This window comes from Dipodomys ordii, unplaced genomic scaffold, assembly GCF_000151885.1.
Source record: "Dipodomys ordii isolate 6190 unplaced genomic scaffold, Dord_2.0 Scaffold78, whole genome shotgun sequence".
NCBI lineage: Eukaryota > Metazoa > Chordata > Mammalia > Rodentia > Heteromyidae > Dipodomys > Dipodomys ordii.
This window is the reverse complement of record NW_012267294.1, coordinates 1,890,039-1,908,810: the sequence shown is the minus strand read 5'-3', so window position 1 is coordinate 1,908,810 and position 18,772 is coordinate 1,890,039. Positions and strand designations below refer to the sequence as shown.

At 37.2% G+C, this 18,772-nt stretch overlaps 1 protein-coding gene across 1 annotated transcript; it reads right to left on the bottom strand.

Annotated features, from left to right (window-relative positions):
* Positions 1-316: 316 nt before the first annotated feature.
* LOC105991901 (guanylate-binding protein 4-like) lies at positions 317-17,709 on the bottom strand. Its single transcript, XM_013024648.1, is given in 11 exon segments — positions 317-595; positions 887-1,080; positions 1,384-1,486; positions 3,507-3,719; positions 4,857-5,137; positions 6,457-6,702; positions 9,738-9,934; positions 10,135-10,244; positions 11,918-12,045; positions 12,897-13,092; positions 17,582-17,709. Coding segments are annotated over 11 exon segments (1,992 nt in total). The 5' UTR covers positions 17,684-17,709; the 3' UTR covers positions 317-373.
* Positions 17,710-18,772: the final 1,063 nt, after the last annotated feature.

Below are 18,772 nucleotides of genomic sequence, written 5' to 3'. Positions count from 1 at the left end.
ATTTCAATTGAGATAATTAATAGCCTATATATTTTTGTTTTTAATATTTATAAACTCAATTTTTATTGTTGTTAAGGAACTGCACAAATGTGTCACAGTTCATAACTCAGGTTATGAGTACAAGGGTTCTTGGTTAATGTTCTCCCTTACTTCACTTTCCCCCTATTTTTTCCTCTGGTCCCTATCCAAGATTACATTGTTCATTTTTAATATAATGTATGTTAAATATAATGACTGTATTTGCTCATCATCCCTCCATTCCTGTGTCCCCTTGTTGTTTTCACCTTTTAAAAAAAGTATGAAATCAACTTAAAAATTAAGATTCAGACAAAAGAATGGCCTTCTTTATTAATTCTTAAAAGAAATTTGGAGTCTATTTCATTGTGTAGGGTACCCCTTTCAAAAAGGCACCAACTAACTTAAGATAAGGATGTGGCGCTGATATGAGAAGCACATCACCCAGCCCACCCAATAATTTTCCACCTGATAGCTTCTTTTTCTTGGTTGTTTCAATCTCCTTTTTCAGTTGATATATTTCTTTACCAATATCTTCATATTTATTTTTAAATCCTTCTGTAAGCGTTTCTTCTTGAATCTACAAATGAAAAAGTAAACCTTGAAAATAAAACTTACTGAATATCAAGAATTTTCCCTTAACAACCCTAGGAGCTAAGGATGTCTCTGTCTCTCTCTCTCTGTCTCTCTTACCCCAAACTCAACCACAGTGTTCTTTGACACATTTGTCTAAGGTTTCCTCCTGATTCATGGGTAGTAAGAACATATGTGTTCCTAGCTCCCTGCGATTCTCTCAGGAAGGTGGGAGGAGCTGGCAAAGGCAGGCTCACAAGTATCCTTGTGATATATCCCAGGCCCCATCCAGACTCACCTTCAGCTTGTGTTCCAGCTTCTTTTCCTGATCTCTGATCAGATTCTCTCTTTCCCTTTCCATCTTCTCCTGTAGTTGGGCCATATTTTCCTTGTAGCTTTTTTCTTGGGCCTCCATCTTTTGCTGCTGCTCATTCTGTTCCTGTCTTTGCAACTCTTACTCCTTCTCAGCTGCTTCCTTTGCAGCCCACTCAGCTATACCACATTAGTTTTAGAGAAGAAAAACAACAAGAATCAAGCATTAACCCTAACCTCCTGGGATCCAGAACAAGTTGTCTATGAATTTTTCCAGCGATCAATCCCAGGCACATGAGAGAATGACATGGAAATGTGCTGCCAAATTAGATATGACTAGAACTGAGCTCTTATTTTTCAGATTTAGCATCTTGTACATTCCAGTGTAGAACAGGAAGCTCCATTCATAAAGATCTTCATGTCCACCAGTTAAGGTTTTCAGGAACCAACCCCCTCTTCTGAAAGTGTTACCTTGCCCAGTACCTGCTCTGGCCTTCTCTGCATCAGTGAGAGCTTTGTCTGACTGTAGGATCAATTTTTCTATAGCATCCTGGGACTGCAGGAAGGCTTGGAGAACCTCATTTGCCTAGGAGACCAAAAAACAAGTGGAATATGTAAAAAAAACAAAAAAAACAAAAGTCTATTCTCTTGTTGCAGAAATTATTTCCCTCTAAATCCTGTAAAATTTCACTTGTCTTCAAGATTCCTCTGTGTCTGTTCCTTCTTGAGCCATAATAGCAAAACCAATCTCTCTTGCAGTGGTTAGAAACAGTTTATAGCAACCTCTGCCCTAGCTCTCCAGTCTTTTTTTCCGTCATTGTGGGGCTTGAACTAACAGCCTGGCTGTTGTTCCTGATCTTTGTGCACAAAACTAGCACTCTACCATTTTGAACCACAGTGCTATTTCTAGTATTCTGGTGGTTAATTGTAGATAACAGTACCACATATTTTCTTGGTAGCTATGAACTGCAATCCTCAAATCTCAACCTACTGAGATTCTACATATGTGTGTGTGTATGTATGTATGTATATATATATATATATATATATATGTATATATGTATAAACACACACACATACACACACATATATATGTATATTAGCTAGGATTATAGGGATGAGACACCAGCACCCAGATTCAAGCCTTTTTTTCTTTTGCAACAGAGAAATCTATTGCTATTCCACAATATCAATGAGATTTATATGTACTTAAAGCATATACTCTCTATGTGGGCACTGGTGGCTCATGCCTACAAAATGTAACTAGTCAGATACTGAGATACAGAGGATCCTCATTTGAAACAAGCCCAGACAGAAAAATCCATGAGCCACCATCTCCAAAATAACCAGCAGAGAGCCAAACTAAAAGCGTGGGTCCAATGACAGCACACTACCTGAGCAAATAGGAATCCTTAGGCTCAAAACTCAGTACCACAAAAATAAACAATATGTCCCTACATTCTACTCTCCCACCAAGATACCTTTATTCTTTTATTTAAACTACAAGGAATCCTCTGATAATTCATCTTGACCTTCATTCTACTCTTGGAAAAATCTTTCCTGGGCTAACTCCAGAGTTCTGTATGGCTATCCTATGAACTGCATAACAGTTTTCCTGAGTACAGGCTCTAGGAATTTACAACTTATTAGCTTCCCTATGCCTCATATTTCTCAACTACAAAACTTGGATAACATTAGTAGTAATTTATTGGATACTTCTGAAATTTAAATTATAGGTGTGCAAGTAGCCTGAAACTACAGGTTACTGAGTATTATTGATACAAATTAGGGTGTCAAAATTGAGACATAGTAGTGCATCCTTCTAATCATAGCATTGTGGAGGTTGAAGTGGAAATGATATGAGTTGGAAGCAGCCTTAAGATACATGAAACACCTAGAGTTAAATCAAACAAAAAGAAGAACAAAATGAAACATAGAATATGATTTTTAATATATGTGAGCATTATTAACACTAATATTGTTACCATATTAATCCCACCATTATTTTGTACTTGGTGTTCATGCCAGCATGACATACTTCATCTTGTTAAATTCAATTTACTATTTGTATCTTAGGCAAGACTATAAGTTCTTGTGAATAGAACAAAGGGTATAATTAATTTTTAAATCTCATCAACTTAACTAAGAAACAATTGCACGGTTTGATCTATGAAAAATACTACTCTCTCCGGAAGTTTCTGGAAGTATCTGGAAGAATAATTAATTGTGGATATAGAAGGAAAAATGCAGATTTTCTTCTCAGAAATGATTCTGTGTTCTTTAATAATGAGATTACCATGCAGGTGCCAATGGCTCACCCCTGTAATACTAGGTACCCAGGAGGTTGAAATCTGAGGATCACAGTTCCAAAGCCTGCCAGGGCAGGAAAGTCCATGAGACCCTTATCTCCAAACACCCACTAGAAAACTAGAAGTGGTGCTGTGATTCAAGTGGTAGAGAACTTGCCTTGAGCTGAAGATCACAGGGACAGAGACCAAACCCAGAGTTCAAGCCCCACAACTAACAAAATATAAATAAATAAAGAAACAAATAAATACATAAATGATATTCTCTTACTAACTGCAATTCATCCCCTTATTCCTCACCTTTACCCCTTTCCTGGGCACTAACTTGTAGTCCTGTTCAACCTTCTTCTTGCCTTCCAAGTAGTAATTATGCCCTCTAGGTATAGAGAAAGTGCCATTGGAAATGCTTAACATTAAAGACTGAGAAATTATCTTCAGCTCCTTCTGGCAGTATTTGTCAGATGCATCTTCATTCTGCAGAATGAAATCTTCCTTCTTTCTCTCTATGGTATTCTGTTAAGGCGATAGGAAGACAGTGCAATGAAGGCATTAGAAAGAAATTCTATCGTGATCTTCATGGAAGAAATAAGGTGAAGGCCTCAGAGCACATGCTGACAGGGGAAGGAGCCACTTCTGAAAACAGTCTGAGTAATATTGGTAAGTCCCTGAACATTCTGAGAGCCTGGATCATTCTCTGTAAAATGATGGGATTCAGTAACAGGCCCCACACAATTCTTTCAACAGCCCAGTGATGAACAATAAAGCCATAAAGGAAGCTATAGCAAGTGAATCTGGCTAAAAGGAGAGTAAGCTCAGGATGTGTGTTGCAAGGATGAAAAGGAATGCATTAAGAAAGTTTGCAATATTTCTGAAGTTTCTCATATTTTCATGGTTTTTGAACCATATGTTTTTTCTTGCAATGTGCACATAAGAGTGTGAAGTGCTTTCATCCTGACAGCAACTTGATTGCAGAGTCTGAAGTTGTGAACTCATCTGGGTGCCCTAGGCAGAGCACTTGTTGGCTTATCCAACATCCACACACTATATTTATGATAAACAGGACTGTATGGCGTATATATATATATATATATATATATATATATATATATATATCAACTGTATGTTATAAGCATAAAATTGCATATGACATACAGAACCATATGTCATATTTATGCAATGGTATGGAATAAATATAAAAATGCACATTTCTAATGCTGTTCCTGAGGCTTGAACTCAGGGCCTGGGCTCTGTTCCTGAGCTTTTTGCTCAAGGCTAGCACCATTTGAGTCACTTCTGGTTGTTTAATTGAGTAACTTCTGGTTGTTTAATCGAAGATCAGAGTATCATGGGCTTTCCTATCCACATTGGCTTTAAACCATGATCTCAGATCTCAGTCTTCTGAGTAGATAGGATTACTGCATGAGCCACTGGTGCCTGGGTTTTTTGCTTGCCAACCATATTATAATTTATTATGCAACAATAAAAGATAAATGTCTGGTACCCATCAGCCTGTAGAAATCCTCCCACTCATAAATTCCGCACTCCTAAAAGTACAGATAGGAAATGATCCATAGGATTAAAATGATGAGCATAGCATTGTCTCAAAAGGTGAAGACGTCATGAAAGACAGACCAAGAGCAGGCATGGTACCATTAGATCCATTTGAAACTCCCTCTTGTCATCCTTGAACAGTAACTCCATGAAGATTGCGATGGCTTCTCTCTCACAGGCCATATGCACATCCAACAGCTCCTGGAGGTCCTCAGTGGGGAGCCTCAATTGCTGAGCCATGTGCTGGCTGTAGTGGCTGGTTGCCTTCTGCACAGCTGCTGAGTTCTCAAGCTGGGCCAGGGTAGTCACAGCGTTCTCCAAACATGGCACTGCTCCACTGTTGATAGCACTGACATAAATCTCCACCAGAGTCCCCAGTCCTGGATGAGCCCAATATTTTAAGGAGAAACGTCAAGCTACACTTCTGTTTTATTCTAAAATTAGCATTATGAAAAACATTAAGACTTTAAACAACTTTCACACTTTTTTTTGGTGATATCATGGCTTGAACTCTGGGCCTTGAGCTTACTAAGCAGGTGCTATATGAATAGAACCACACCACCAACAGCTTTTGCTTTTTTTCCAGTCCTGTGGCTTGAACTCGGGGCCTGGGCACTGTCCCTGAGTTTCTTTTGCTCAAGGCTAGCACTCTGCCTCTTGAGCCACAGAGCTACTTCTGCCTTTTTCTGTTTATGTTGTACTGAGGAATCAAACCCAGGGCTTCATGTATACTAGGCAAGCACTCTACCACTCCACCACATTCCTAGCCCCACTTTTGCTTCTGATATTATTTTAAGGATAGAATCCTTTGTATATATCTGTGCTGTCATGAATTGTGAGCCTCCTTTTTATGCTTTTTGCATATCTGTGTTAACAGGCACAAGCCACCATGCCTACTTACTAATTAAGGTAGCTTCTTGCTAACTTTTTGCCCTGGATAACCTTAATTTATTATCTTTCCAATCACTGACTCCTGAGTAGCGGATATGAAATTCCTTTATCCTATTTGACAAAGTCTACTTCTTCTGGCACAACTGCTTTTTCCTAATCATTTTTTTTCTTCCAGGCTCTTAATTGACACATTAAATTTAAATTACTAATAACCACCAATATGATCAAAGTATACTATCTAGAGAATTCCATATAAAGTTAAAAAAGAGCAGATTACAGAGGCAAAATAAATGAAGCTTTCAAATGAAATAAATTGTCTAACTTTTGGGACCCAAGTCTAAATAGGAATGAAAAACTGCATGATAATTTAAGAAGAACATTATGACAGAACTTAACATTATGTGTGCATGTTGTCCACATCCTGAAGCCACTTCTGTAGCTGGACTTTAACTGAATTTTGATTTTAAACTCCTAATGAACCTTTAGGAACTTGTCGTCTTATACGCTTCATAACTAGTTCAAATTCACAAAATATTTTTCTATCCATACAGAACACTTTCCCAAGTCACTTAATCTAAAACACAGGAATTAATCTTTAGCATCAGTCGGCTCTTATATGATCAGTGAAATAGTTTCTAAGGTATATTCTATCTCAATAAAGCTCCATGTAGACAAACAATAATTAGGAAAGATGAAATTATATGAAGCATGAACTATTATTTTTCTATATGCTTAACAAATGCAAAAATGTAATCAAAGCATTACTTAAGGGAATTGAGAGGTAAATCCAGGAGCAAAGAAGATTCAAGTTTCCCAGTGACAATAATTCCCTCTCTCAAGTTCTTGGGTTTTGCATTGGCAAGGATGTAAGAGCAAAAGTTTTTGGATTGCACTTGGAAATTGCAATCCAGCTGGTCTTCTGGCAAGTCTTCAATATGAATTAAGAGTTCCTTTTCTTTTTTAGGTCGATCAAAGACAAAGCATTTGCGTTTTGGAAAGAAATGCCTAATGCACTCCCTAGGCAAGTTGGCATTTCGAATTTTCTGATTCTTGCCTATAAAAGATAAAAGGAATGCAGTGTTATACCATGAGGAGGAGGAATTATACCATGGGGGAGGGACATACAAAGCAACAAAGAAATCATCTTATAAATATGTTAGAAACAATAGCAAGAAAGAAAAAATAATTGAATCCTTATCTTGGGGTTCATTTCACCTAATATCAACTTGTCTGACAGTTTCTGCTTGCCTCAGTCATATACTAGTTATTGGGGGGGAGCTGTGGGGATGAGGGAAAGGGGACGGGATATGAAAGGGAACAAAAGAGGAGGCAACAATGCTTGATTAAAAAAAAGTACTCATTTCCTTGCTCATGTAATTGTAACCCCTCTGTACTTTCACAATAAATTTTCACAATAAAAAAATAAAGGAAAGGAAAGGAAAAAAAGAGATAATGGATATAACAAACTATCAATGAAAAATGCAGTCATATATGAATAATATAGAGAAGCAAGCCCTAATTGTAACAGTTATAAATGAAATTTGATCTCTAAGAAAAATTAAGACACTTGTCTATAGACAACACACAAATTCAATAACACATTTTGAACATTTACAGTAAAAAATTAAAGGGGAAAAATTGATCATTGGAAGGGCAGCCATCACGCAAGAGGCTGAGTATTTTCCCTGCCAAAGATTTTTTCATCACTGTCTTAAAATCTCCTTAAAATGATACTTCATTGCAACCAATGTTGTGCACAGAGGCAAAAGGAAACAAGTAATTGAAGATTAGGCATCTATCTGTCCACAAAAGGAGGAAATAGATTAGTAACCCTGGTTCTGGCAAAACTCTCCTGAGTTAAGAATTTAACTAGTGAGTAGTGAAGCAAAATGGTTAGAAGCAGTTTTCTGATTCTATTGTATCTTTGTCAGAAATGAAATCTAAGACATAAAATAAAATTACACCAGGAAAGGGTAAGATGGTACTGGAAAAAAATGCTAGAAAGAAGATGCATAATATTCAAGTCAGAACAGAAAAGCTGTTAGAAATATACAAATACATACATCTGTATATATGTATACACACTCACAAGTATAAGTTCATATCACAAATTGCTTAAAGATTATTTTCACTAAAAATTTTGAAGAGTAAAATTAACTTAGATGTATTATGGATATCTCTTCATTCTCTAAATTACTCTACGAGGCTTTACAGAGACAATGTGAACTACTAGAGCATTGATCAATGAGCATTTTGTTTTTTCCCATTCCCTGCCCAAATTAGAGAAGTGTACATACAAGATGCAGAGCACGGACATCAAATACAGTGAGAACAGCCCTATACTGTGGGACAGGAAAATGCAAAACAAAGAAACAAACAAAAATTCACATGGTACAATAGCAAGAAAATAGTTTTTCATTTTTAGGGTTTGGTCATGGGGCCTGAACTCTGGGCCTGGACACTCTCGCTCAGCTCAATGCTAGCGCTCTACCACTTGAGCCACAGCGTCACTTCCGGCTTTTTTTCTTTTTGCTTATGTGGTGCTGAGGAATTGAACCCAGGGCCTCAGGCATGCAAGGCAAGAGCTCTACCACTGAGCCACCTTCCCAGCCCCGATAGCAAGAAAATAAACACCACTTTGTACAAGACACTATGTTGGAAAGCAAACTTTACAATACAAGCAGAGTGGGGGAGTAGGTAGCTAGAGGAGTGTAGTTGTGGAGGTGGGAGGGAAGGGATTGTAGGGGGAAAAAAGGAGGAGCCAACAATGATTGATAGGAAATATACTCATTACTTTACTCATGTAACTATAATTGCTCTACACAGTATTTGTGCAATAAATAACGTATAAAATAAAAAAGAATTGATCAATAAATGTTGGAAGACTGAAAAAAATAATATCTAAAAATATTATTAGTCTTTTCAAGTGCCCCAAACAGTCTACTTTGATAATATGTAAATTTAACAACTGTGAAATATATAATTCATTAAGTATAAGGGTGACAAATGAAGAGAGTGATATTATAGAGAACATAACTAAAAGATTGACAGCTTTATTCAAAAGAAATATCAGGACATTTTCTCAAGTATTCACTGTACAATATTCTTCTGAGGAACATCAGTTGAGCAAGATACTGGTAAAATACAATGTGGTAAACAATTTGATTGAAAATTGACCAACTTTATTACATGTAATTCTATACTAACCAAATTTAAATTTTGTCGCATGAAGCACTTACTTTAAAAACTTACTAGGAAGTACAGCTGTGGCTTAAGTGGTAGAGCACTCCGCTTGAGCTGAAGAGCTCAGGGACAGTACCCAGGCCGAGATCAAGCCCCATGACCAACAAAAAAACAAACAAAAAAAACAAAACTAATAACTGGAACTTTCAACATTATAGGATGGATTATAATAGGGATAATTGTTCATGATGTTAATGTGCCTTAAATAATTTGATCCAGTATTTATTCCCATTCTAGTGATATTATATTCCACTTGAAAATTTTCAAATGATAACGCTAGAACAAGCATAGAAGTGTCTGTGCAGTTACTAATTGTTCAGATGAAACACCAAAACATTTTCTAAAACATATTTTGTGAATATTTTATTTGTGTATGGTTCTGTTGATGAACTATTTCACAACAACATGTTATTTCAAATGTTCAGGTACAACATATTAGAAAGAATTGTTGGTTTTTATTTTGAAACTTCAGGTTTTATGACATATCATCTATGAGAATTGTCGAATTCTGTAAAACATTGGTTTACATGTAGTGTTTCATAAAATGGTCTATTGATATATTTAGCTTTTTTGATATGAGAATTGTTGTCATAAATGATACTAGAGGACTATAAAGTGGAAATGGGCATTACATTTTTAAAATGTAATTTTTAAGAGTAAAAATGTAATTTTTTGAATAAAGTCATATTTTTAAAAAACTAATCAGTAGCCTTTCAAAAATTAGTGTAGGGTATTGTAGCACAATCCAATCTCAAATAAGCATGCACATCCAATGGGGATTAAAAGGGCTTAGTATATACCATAAACCCACTGAACCCTTCCCCTTCCCGAGCCTCCCTCTGGTACCTGGAATAAGCTTTAAGGCATTCTCTAGATATTCATCCTCTGTGATGGGCTGGTCATCTAACTTCAGCTCCAGAATGAAATCCCGAACAGACCAAACAAAGTCTGGAAAAAAACTCACAAATTCGTCAGAGTCATCCATTTCATCAGACTTCTTAGTGGTCTTTGCCTTGATTAGCTCAGTTAGTTCAGTAACATAGCTGGGATCTTAGCTAAGGAATGAAAAGCACCATACATCATAAACAAGATTCAGATCTCACCTAGAAACCCATTGATAACATTCCATTTTGTGTAATGTACTCTTTCTCAACCAGGAAAACTGAGTCACTTGTAGAAACAGAGTTAGTTGCCATTTTCCTAAACTCAACTCAGCATGACTGTTCTTTTCCAGGAAGGATACTGCAGCTGGTCCAGGGCTTGCTGGTTGATGGTTCCCATGCTGTTGTAGACAAAGGTACTGCTGAGTAGAATGGACAAGGCAAAGATCCACGAGTCGTTCTTAGAATCACCCTAGAAAGCACATGAGAACAAGGGAAAGAGGAATCTGCTTGATTCATTCTTTCATTTATTGTTCATTTAGGACTACAGTTGAAATAGAGATACAAAGAGAAAAGTTTATAAAAATATCCTAATTTTATACTTGCTTTTCATTAACAGTGACGTTCCTCAGGCCTTGGTTTCCTTAGAGTGAATGATATTGTCAATGTGCATAAAATATTCTCTACAGCAACTATATATGATCATATATATTGTATATAAACAAATGCAACATATATGCATCTATATGCATATATGTATAACAGATGATCATCTCTGACAATAATTCACTAAAATTTTATTGTATGAGAAAAAATTGTCCATTTTAGTAAATAGGAAAAAATGCTTTACAGCTTCACACATGTGAATGTCTCACTGGAATAATAGCTGTTGTTTCAAAGTGCTTCATTTATTTTAAAAGCTGATAGAATGTGTAAGTAGAGATTGAAAGAACACACACATTTGAAAACCAATAGTAGACAAATGAGAAATGTTATAAAGTATAAGTCATACATATGTATCACATAGTCATATTTGGCTGAAGCAGTGAGCATGTGTAAAGGGCTGAATGATAAAGAAGAAACAAAATTAAGGATGAGATGGACAATGAAGTATAGAAAAATACAATTGTGTACTATTCAACTCCCACCAAATTACAGAGGAAATGAGTAATTCTAGACAAAAGCAATTTATACTATGGTATTAGATTTAAAGTCATCTTAGCCTCATAAGTGAGTGCTGGGAGTCCATACCCCTAGGAAATAGTTTCTGACCTATGGAGCTGGGTTTTGTGGCCACTTCTGGACATTTATAGCACCTGTACTTGTTATACAAAACGTGTGTTGGCTCCTGAACTAGGTCCTTACCTTTTACTGATGGATCTATAGAATATAGGATAGGACATAGAATTGATATCTTTAGTGAGTATTTACTACATTGTATCATACTCTCAGCTGCAGAGAAAATTTCACCATAACATGACAACAAACTGAAAGAACTCTCAATATCCAAAGATGCAACAAAGCAAAAACAAGGTATAGGGACCAGAGTCTAGCTCAGTGGTAAGCATATAACAAGTATGTATGCAAGGCTCTACTTTGTCCAATCCCCAATACCTTCCAGAAAAGCATAAATCAAAGCATAAATAGACTTTCTTTTATGCAGATATGAATAATTGAGTAAATAAGCAGCTGACAGAGTAGAGGAAAATCCTTCCTTATGGAAGATCTCTGATAGCACATGTACATGCTCCCTGGGTCTGAGGTAGAATTTAATGTCACTACTATCTCACATTAAGATGTCAATTCTAGATTAAGGTTATAGCACCTTGGTAGAACACTGTCTAGGATGTACAAAAGCCTGATTTGATGGCCAGGACTAATAATAGAACAAAGAATGGGTAGACTTAGTGACACACTTCCAAAAAACAGAGTCAGAAAAAGGGGGAAAGTTTTTAAAAAGAATAACCTATTCTTTTTAATTTTTATTAGAGTTTATCAGAGTAATTTAAAGAGACAATTTAGCGTTAATTCATAACTTGATTTGTAGTTGTAGGAATTGAATTAAGCAGTGGAAATTGAATTAAGGTGACATATGGTAAGTTAAGAAATGCAACCAAAGGATAATTCTCCATGATTTTGATTTACCTTCTCCACATCACCCAGACCCTCAGTGTCCAGAAGGACCAAGGTGAAATTTGGCTTCCTTGGGTGAGACACACACCACATCCAGATGCCTTTTGTTTGAGACCTCACTGTACTGCCCAGCTGGAAACCTGCAACCAAAGAGAAAAATATTAATATAGGTGTGCTTTAAATTCTTAGAATATCATACTGTGAGAGTCTGTCCTTCAAAATAATGAGCTAGAAGAGAAGATATAAAATAAAATGAAGGGAGCCTTCATAGGCGAAGCATTGATAGAACTAGCGACAGATTTTCTGGAAACCAAGAAGGAGCAAATAAAATGACCTTATTTAAGGAAATCACCCACACTGATCAAGATGCACTGCAATCATTAACTGCTCTGTTGAATGATAACGCCTTTGTGCAATGACTTGATGGTATTAAAATTTCAAAGTCAGTAAAAATATCACACAAATCACCTGGCATTTAACAAAATAAGAAATACACATGACAGTATGGGAAACAATTTTTCTACATTATTTATATGGTTTATAGGCCTTATAAGTTAGTAAAAATTATAAAGCATCATTTTCTCTAGAAAATGCAATTCTTACTGCACTCCTCATATCTCACAATCTTTCTTTATTTCACTATTATAAACAAAGCATACTGAGTGACATCTGCATTGATTCTATAGTCCTAATGAAATTATGTCAGTGGGAGGAAGGAAATAATCAAAGGAACTGAGAAGGTATGATTGGATTGCACCAGAATACTATTCTTGTAGGTCATTAAACAGAATAAGGATAATTCTTGTTTTTTACAGGAGTAGGGTGATATCTTATGAGTATAGATTTAAAAACATAAGCTTTCATGTCAATCTTAATAAAGATTTAAAGTTTTTACCTTAGCAGGAGTCAGATTCGTCTTGATGGTACAAGCATGATTACCATGCATTATCGAAGATCCCAGCAAATGGCTCCTGTCCTAGAAAACACTCACCTTGGTTGTGTCCTGCCAAGCGGTTCATCAGGTAGGATTTTCCTGTACGATACATTCCTACAATGGCCACCACCACCACAGGCTTTCTAATCGCTTCAAGAACCTTGACTGCCTTGGGGTTCACCATCAGTTGCTCTTTCTCATTTTCCACTAGACAAATGGGGGCCATCACAGTGGATCCTGATGACATGTTAAACTGCACCTCCCCCCCCAAAAAAAAGAAGGCGAAGAAAGAATAAAAGATTAATAGAATACAGATCTAGTGGCAACCCCAGGACCAAGTACAATCTCTCTTGGAGAATGTGTGTTAAGTCCTTTTTACAAAATTAATTTTTTTTGGATACATTTTTATTATCTTTCAATTGTTGTACAGAGGAGTTTCCATTCAACATTTCAGTTTGTGAGGACAATGCATCTTGATCAACATCACCCTCCCTTCGTTCTTCTCCATGTCTCCCAGCCCCACTCATCCCGTCAATTTTGAACAAAACAAATCCTGGCCAAACAGCTCATTGTCAAAGGTACCATCCTATCAGTAAGGGAAAGGATAAGCTACCTTTTTTTCAAGGACATCTCTTAGATGAATCATCATTGCATAATAACTCTGCTCACACTCTGCTTGATAAAATTGTCTCTCCACTCACAAAGAAGACTAAAAACATTTAATCTTTCTAGTAACCTGTTATTTATCTAGATGAATACAAGTGTTTTATTACAGTAGAAAAAAGAGCAGAAATTGGAAGATGAAAGGTGTTCTCAGAGTAACTCTGAGGATCTCAAAAATCTTATAGTATGCTTGTATAAATAGAGAGCATACCATTATGGTAGTGTAAGAATGGAAATACCATGATATTTACAAGAACAAGATACTGGTAGAATAAAACAAGGATGAACTAAGATAGAATATAACATGAGTCAAGATAATTCTAAGAAAATGATGCTCATTCCAATAAAATGATGCAAATGTGAGTACCAGTATTTCAGACAGTAAAGGGTTTCATGCAGTGTATCACACTCATTACTCACTCTTGTCATTAGAAATTCTACAGTTGCTTTTGAAGGATTTAAATGCTACATAATATTTGTGGGATGTGTCAAATCATGCCTATCACATAAACTTCAGGATGTACCAGGGTAAGAAGAGTGAAATTCTAAATGAATAAGGTACTGGCTTTGGGTAGAATGAGTTCCATGACTCCCAGCCAAGAGTCAGTTTGAATATGAAGGAGACAAAGATCCGTGGGAATAAAGAAAGGGGCTTCCTGTGAGGAGGAAGAGTAGGCAGGAGAGAAGCAGTGGAAAGAGGCTGCAAGCAGGACCATGAAGGATGAATGGGGAAACAGGAATCCAGAGCCAACAGAGATGTCACAGCAAAGATTCAAAAGACAGTCTTCCATCGGTCAAACGCCAGGGTTCCCATCATTTACTCATTATCAGATCTGGAAAGAGAACCTGCCTCTGTACACCTTCATTATCTTGTCAACAGTATAAATAAAACTAGTCCTGCCTGATTCACTACGGTACAGGTTAAGGAAATCAATATTTCAAAAAAAATTGCAGTAGGATTTTCCTGTTCCCTCTAGTGAACAAATGAGACAGTGAGTTAATAAGTGTCACTATGTCTTGAAAATTATAAACTACCAAGGAAACTAGGCTAAAGAAGAACATTTCAGTTAAAAAAACACCAAAAACCTGCCTTCCAACTAGCTTCTTCATAGAGTTACTCTGTAAAACTTCCTTTCTTCTGTAGCTGTTAGAAAACACAAAAAAAATTGTGTCAACCATGACCTTTCAACTACTGTGCTAGACACAAGAGAAACTCAAGATTGCTTTTCTTCATATTTGACTTTTAAAAAAGCACTGGGAAGCTGGGCACTGGTGGCTGACTAATGCCTATAATTCTAGCTACTCAGGAGGCTGAGTTCTGAGGATCGTGGTTCAAGCCTGGGCAGGAATACTGTGAGACTCTTACCTCCAATTAACCCCCAGAAAACTGGAAGTGGTTCTATGGCTCAGAATAGAAATTAGGCTTGAGTGAAAGAACTCAGACAGTCCCTGAGTTCAATCCCCATGACAAAAATAAAAATAAAAACAAAATCACTGAGAAAAGGAAGATAAAATTGTAAATATTCGTTTATTTCCTGGTCTTCATTTTTTTCTGCCTTTCTTCCTCTATTCTTTCTTGTTCTTTCTTTACTTCTTTCCTTTCTTCCTTACTTCTTTCTTTTTTCTTTCTTTCCTTCTTTCTGCTTTCTTTTTCTTTTCTTTCTTCCTTGCTTTCTTTCCTTCTTCCCTTTCTTTTTCTCTCCCTTCCATCCCCTCTTTCATTTTCTTTCTCTCTTCTATCTTTCCCTTCCTAACTTTTTTTCTACTCCCTTCTATCTATCTTCTCTCCTTTTGTTTTTCTTCCCATGCTCCTCTTCTTCCTCTGTCTTTTCCCTATCTTTCCCCTGACTTCTTCTCTCTCCCTCATCCCTTTTCATCAATCTCTCTCTGCCACTTTCCTTTTCTCCTTATCTCTGCCAGTCCTTCCCATTCTTACTTCCCCTATTTTTTCTCCCCCTCTCTTCTCTCTTTTTCTCCTTCTTTCTCCTTCTCCCCCATGTCTGATTTCAGTGCAGGACTAAGATGGTGAGCATAGACCCTTTCAAATCCAAATTAAACAGGAAAAAAAGGTCATATACTGGATTAGTAGTTTCCAAAAGCTGTTGCCTGAGGTAGACTAACATACAATTAAATTAAAACTATCCCAAACTGTATTTCTCTAAATAACACAAGCACACTGTTGTCTTACAATGGAGTTCACACATTTAAAAATTATCTTCCAGAAGTTTCACAAAGGAGTTTCAATTTAACATGCCAGTTTGTGAGTACAATCATCTTGATCGAAGACACCCCTTTCATGCTTCTCATTTTCACATATAAATATCAAATATTATGACTGCATTTGCCCACCCTCCTCTCTCCGCCCACCCCGCTCCCAACATCTTGACCTCATGTTCACATGTTCAGCTTCAACACAGTAAATTGTTTAAGGGAGTTAAACAGTTCAAAATAGACCCCAGGCTGAGACCTTATTGTTCTTTGTTACATTTGACCTTTCTTTGTTTGTAACACTCAACAAATGTTGAAATACATTGTTGGTGGGAGTGTAAACTTGTTCAATCACTTTGGAAAGTAGTATGGAGGTTCCTCAAAAGACTCAATATAGAGCTCCCCTATGACCCAGCAATCCCACTTTTGGGCATTTATCCAAATGTTTACAAACAAGACCACACTAAAGCTACCAGCACAACTATGTTTATTGCAGAACTATTTACTATAGCTAAGATATGGAACCAACCCATATGCCCCTCAGTAGATGAATGGATCAAGAAAATGTGGTATATATACACAATGGATTCTATGCCTCCATCAGAAAGAATGACATTGCCCCATTTGTTAGGAAATGGAAAGGCTTGGAGAAAATTATATTAAGTGAAGTAAGCCAAGCCCAAAGAAACATAGGTCCCATGGTTTCCCTTATTTGCAATATCTAGTATATGTTTGAGTCAAGCAGAAAATGTCAAATAAGGTAATGTTAGGGAAATGAACCCTAAGATATGTATTCAAATGTTTTTTTTCTTTCATGTGATTGTTTCTAACATGTTTATGAGGTTATTTCTTTGTTGCTTTGTATGTCCCTCCCCCACAGTATAACCCTTGATTTTACTGTATTTTATGTTGATATAATTTGTAGAGGGGAAGGGGAAAAACAAATCCTTTAAATAGGGATACAGGTGGACTCATTGCAACAATGAGATGTAAAAGTCCTTATGTAGAAAAATAGCTTTACAACCTTTGGGGAAAGCTGAGAGGATTGTGTGGGGGGGGGGGGGGGGGGGGGGGGGGATGGGAAGGGAAGGAATGGGAAACAAAGGAGGAGGCTACAATGCTTGACAAGAAATGTACTCATTATCTTGCCCATGTAATTGTAACCCCTTCTGTATAGTATTTTCACAAATAAATAAATAAAAGATAAGGGAAAATGCTATAATAAAGAAATGAGAAAAGAAAGGAGTCCAAGCACCTCAGCTGCCAGGAATCTATGAACTAGTGCACATGGACAGCATGAAAATGGGCAAGCCATGTACTGAGATTTAAAATGGACTCATGAAGACTACTTTTGCTCTCAGCTTCTCCAATTCCAGGCAGCTACCCTCGGGGAAACATCTGAGAAATGAGGGTAATGGTGAAGTTGGGACAAGAGAGAGCTGGAAGGAGCCAACCTCCAACAGTGACTCTGCTGGGGTTTGGGGCTAGGGTTTGGTCCCTCAGTGCCAGGAGGGAATTAAGGTCCCCTGAGGCAGAGGAGGGTAGGGGTCCCATGCAGGGCTCTCTGCTGCAGCCCCTGCTGGACGCCTGAGGAACAGCAGATCTTCCTGTGTATGCTTTGGTAAGGTTCACCACCCCATGATTGCCTGGGGACTGAAGGAGCCTTAGGAGCTGAATTACCAGAAGCATTCTGGAGGGTTACACACCATGGAGCTTCCCATGTCCTCCCACTCCACTGCTGCCTTAACCTCTGACCTCTCCCCAACCTGCCTCCCTGTCCCCCAGCTAGTAAAATTGCTATGGACTTCGTTCCCTGTTGCTGATCCTCAAGGAATAGCACACCAAAGACCATGTTTCTCCATAGAACTCACCTCTGTGTGGGCTCTGTAGCCAGGAGACAAGTTCTCAGCTGCCTTAGCTCTGAGTTCTTCTGTCTGGCTTGTCAGGGAAGCACTGCTCTTAAAGCTGAGCATCAAATAGCATAAGGCAGCCTGCCAAGCAAGTGTTGTGCAAGAGGAACAGTGAAAATGAAACTGTATTCACCTGTTGCTGAAGTAATCAGAGAGCTTTAGCCACAGTTCTTACTTAGTCAGAGGATCAACTTTGCAAACAAAGGGAGGAAAGTTCCAATGTTCGGCAACAACTTCACAAGTGAAAACTAAGCAAAGAATAAAAACAAAACAGAATAGTCAAAAATCACTGGTATTTACTCAGAAATAGCATGGTATCATAATAGAAATATACCTGCTATGTAAAGCACAAGAGTAGTCAAAGAACTGGCGGAACAATGAGATTTGGTTTTAAGCAAACAAACAGAAATGTTTTCTTTTACCCACATAAAATGGCATAAAATTTGCTGTATAATTTGAGTAACATATGATGTTTGATATTAGTTTAGACTCCAGTTGAAATTGAAAGGCTATTATGGTATGCACTGGAAAGTGGCATTCATTATTAGGATCATCTACCAAGCTGAATAAGGCTCTTTGAGGGGTCCACTAATTCCTAACAGATGGGAATGTGGTCATGTGCATGAAAACATGTAGAGAATAACCCTAGAAAGAATATTTATTGAAATTCTCTATGCTAAAAATATTCAAGTGTTAACAGCAAATATTACAGGGCATTTTGGAAATTCCTTCAGCAGTAAAAATTAGCAACAACATCTTACTCTAAGCAACATGATCAGCATCACGATCACAATGTATGAGCTGGACATAGTAGGATACATATTGTACACTGTATATGGCAATCTAATACCTAATATTAGAAGTCAGAACTGTTGGATATCTAGGCCTTAGGCCAACATAGATAGAACTATAAGCCTAAAAATAAGACTCTTACTCATGTTCTCACAACAGATGCTCAGATCCTGAAATTACTTGTCATTGTATCCAACAGGGGTTTAAACTCAGTTTAACCCTCAATAGAAAAACTAGAAAGGATTCATCCATTTTGCATCTCTTCTCTAGCGCTCTACCTTTCTCAGCCTGCCAGCTGATGTTTTGATAAATGCTAATGATTAGATTTATCCCATGAGTTTTAATAAAAAGTGTATTTCA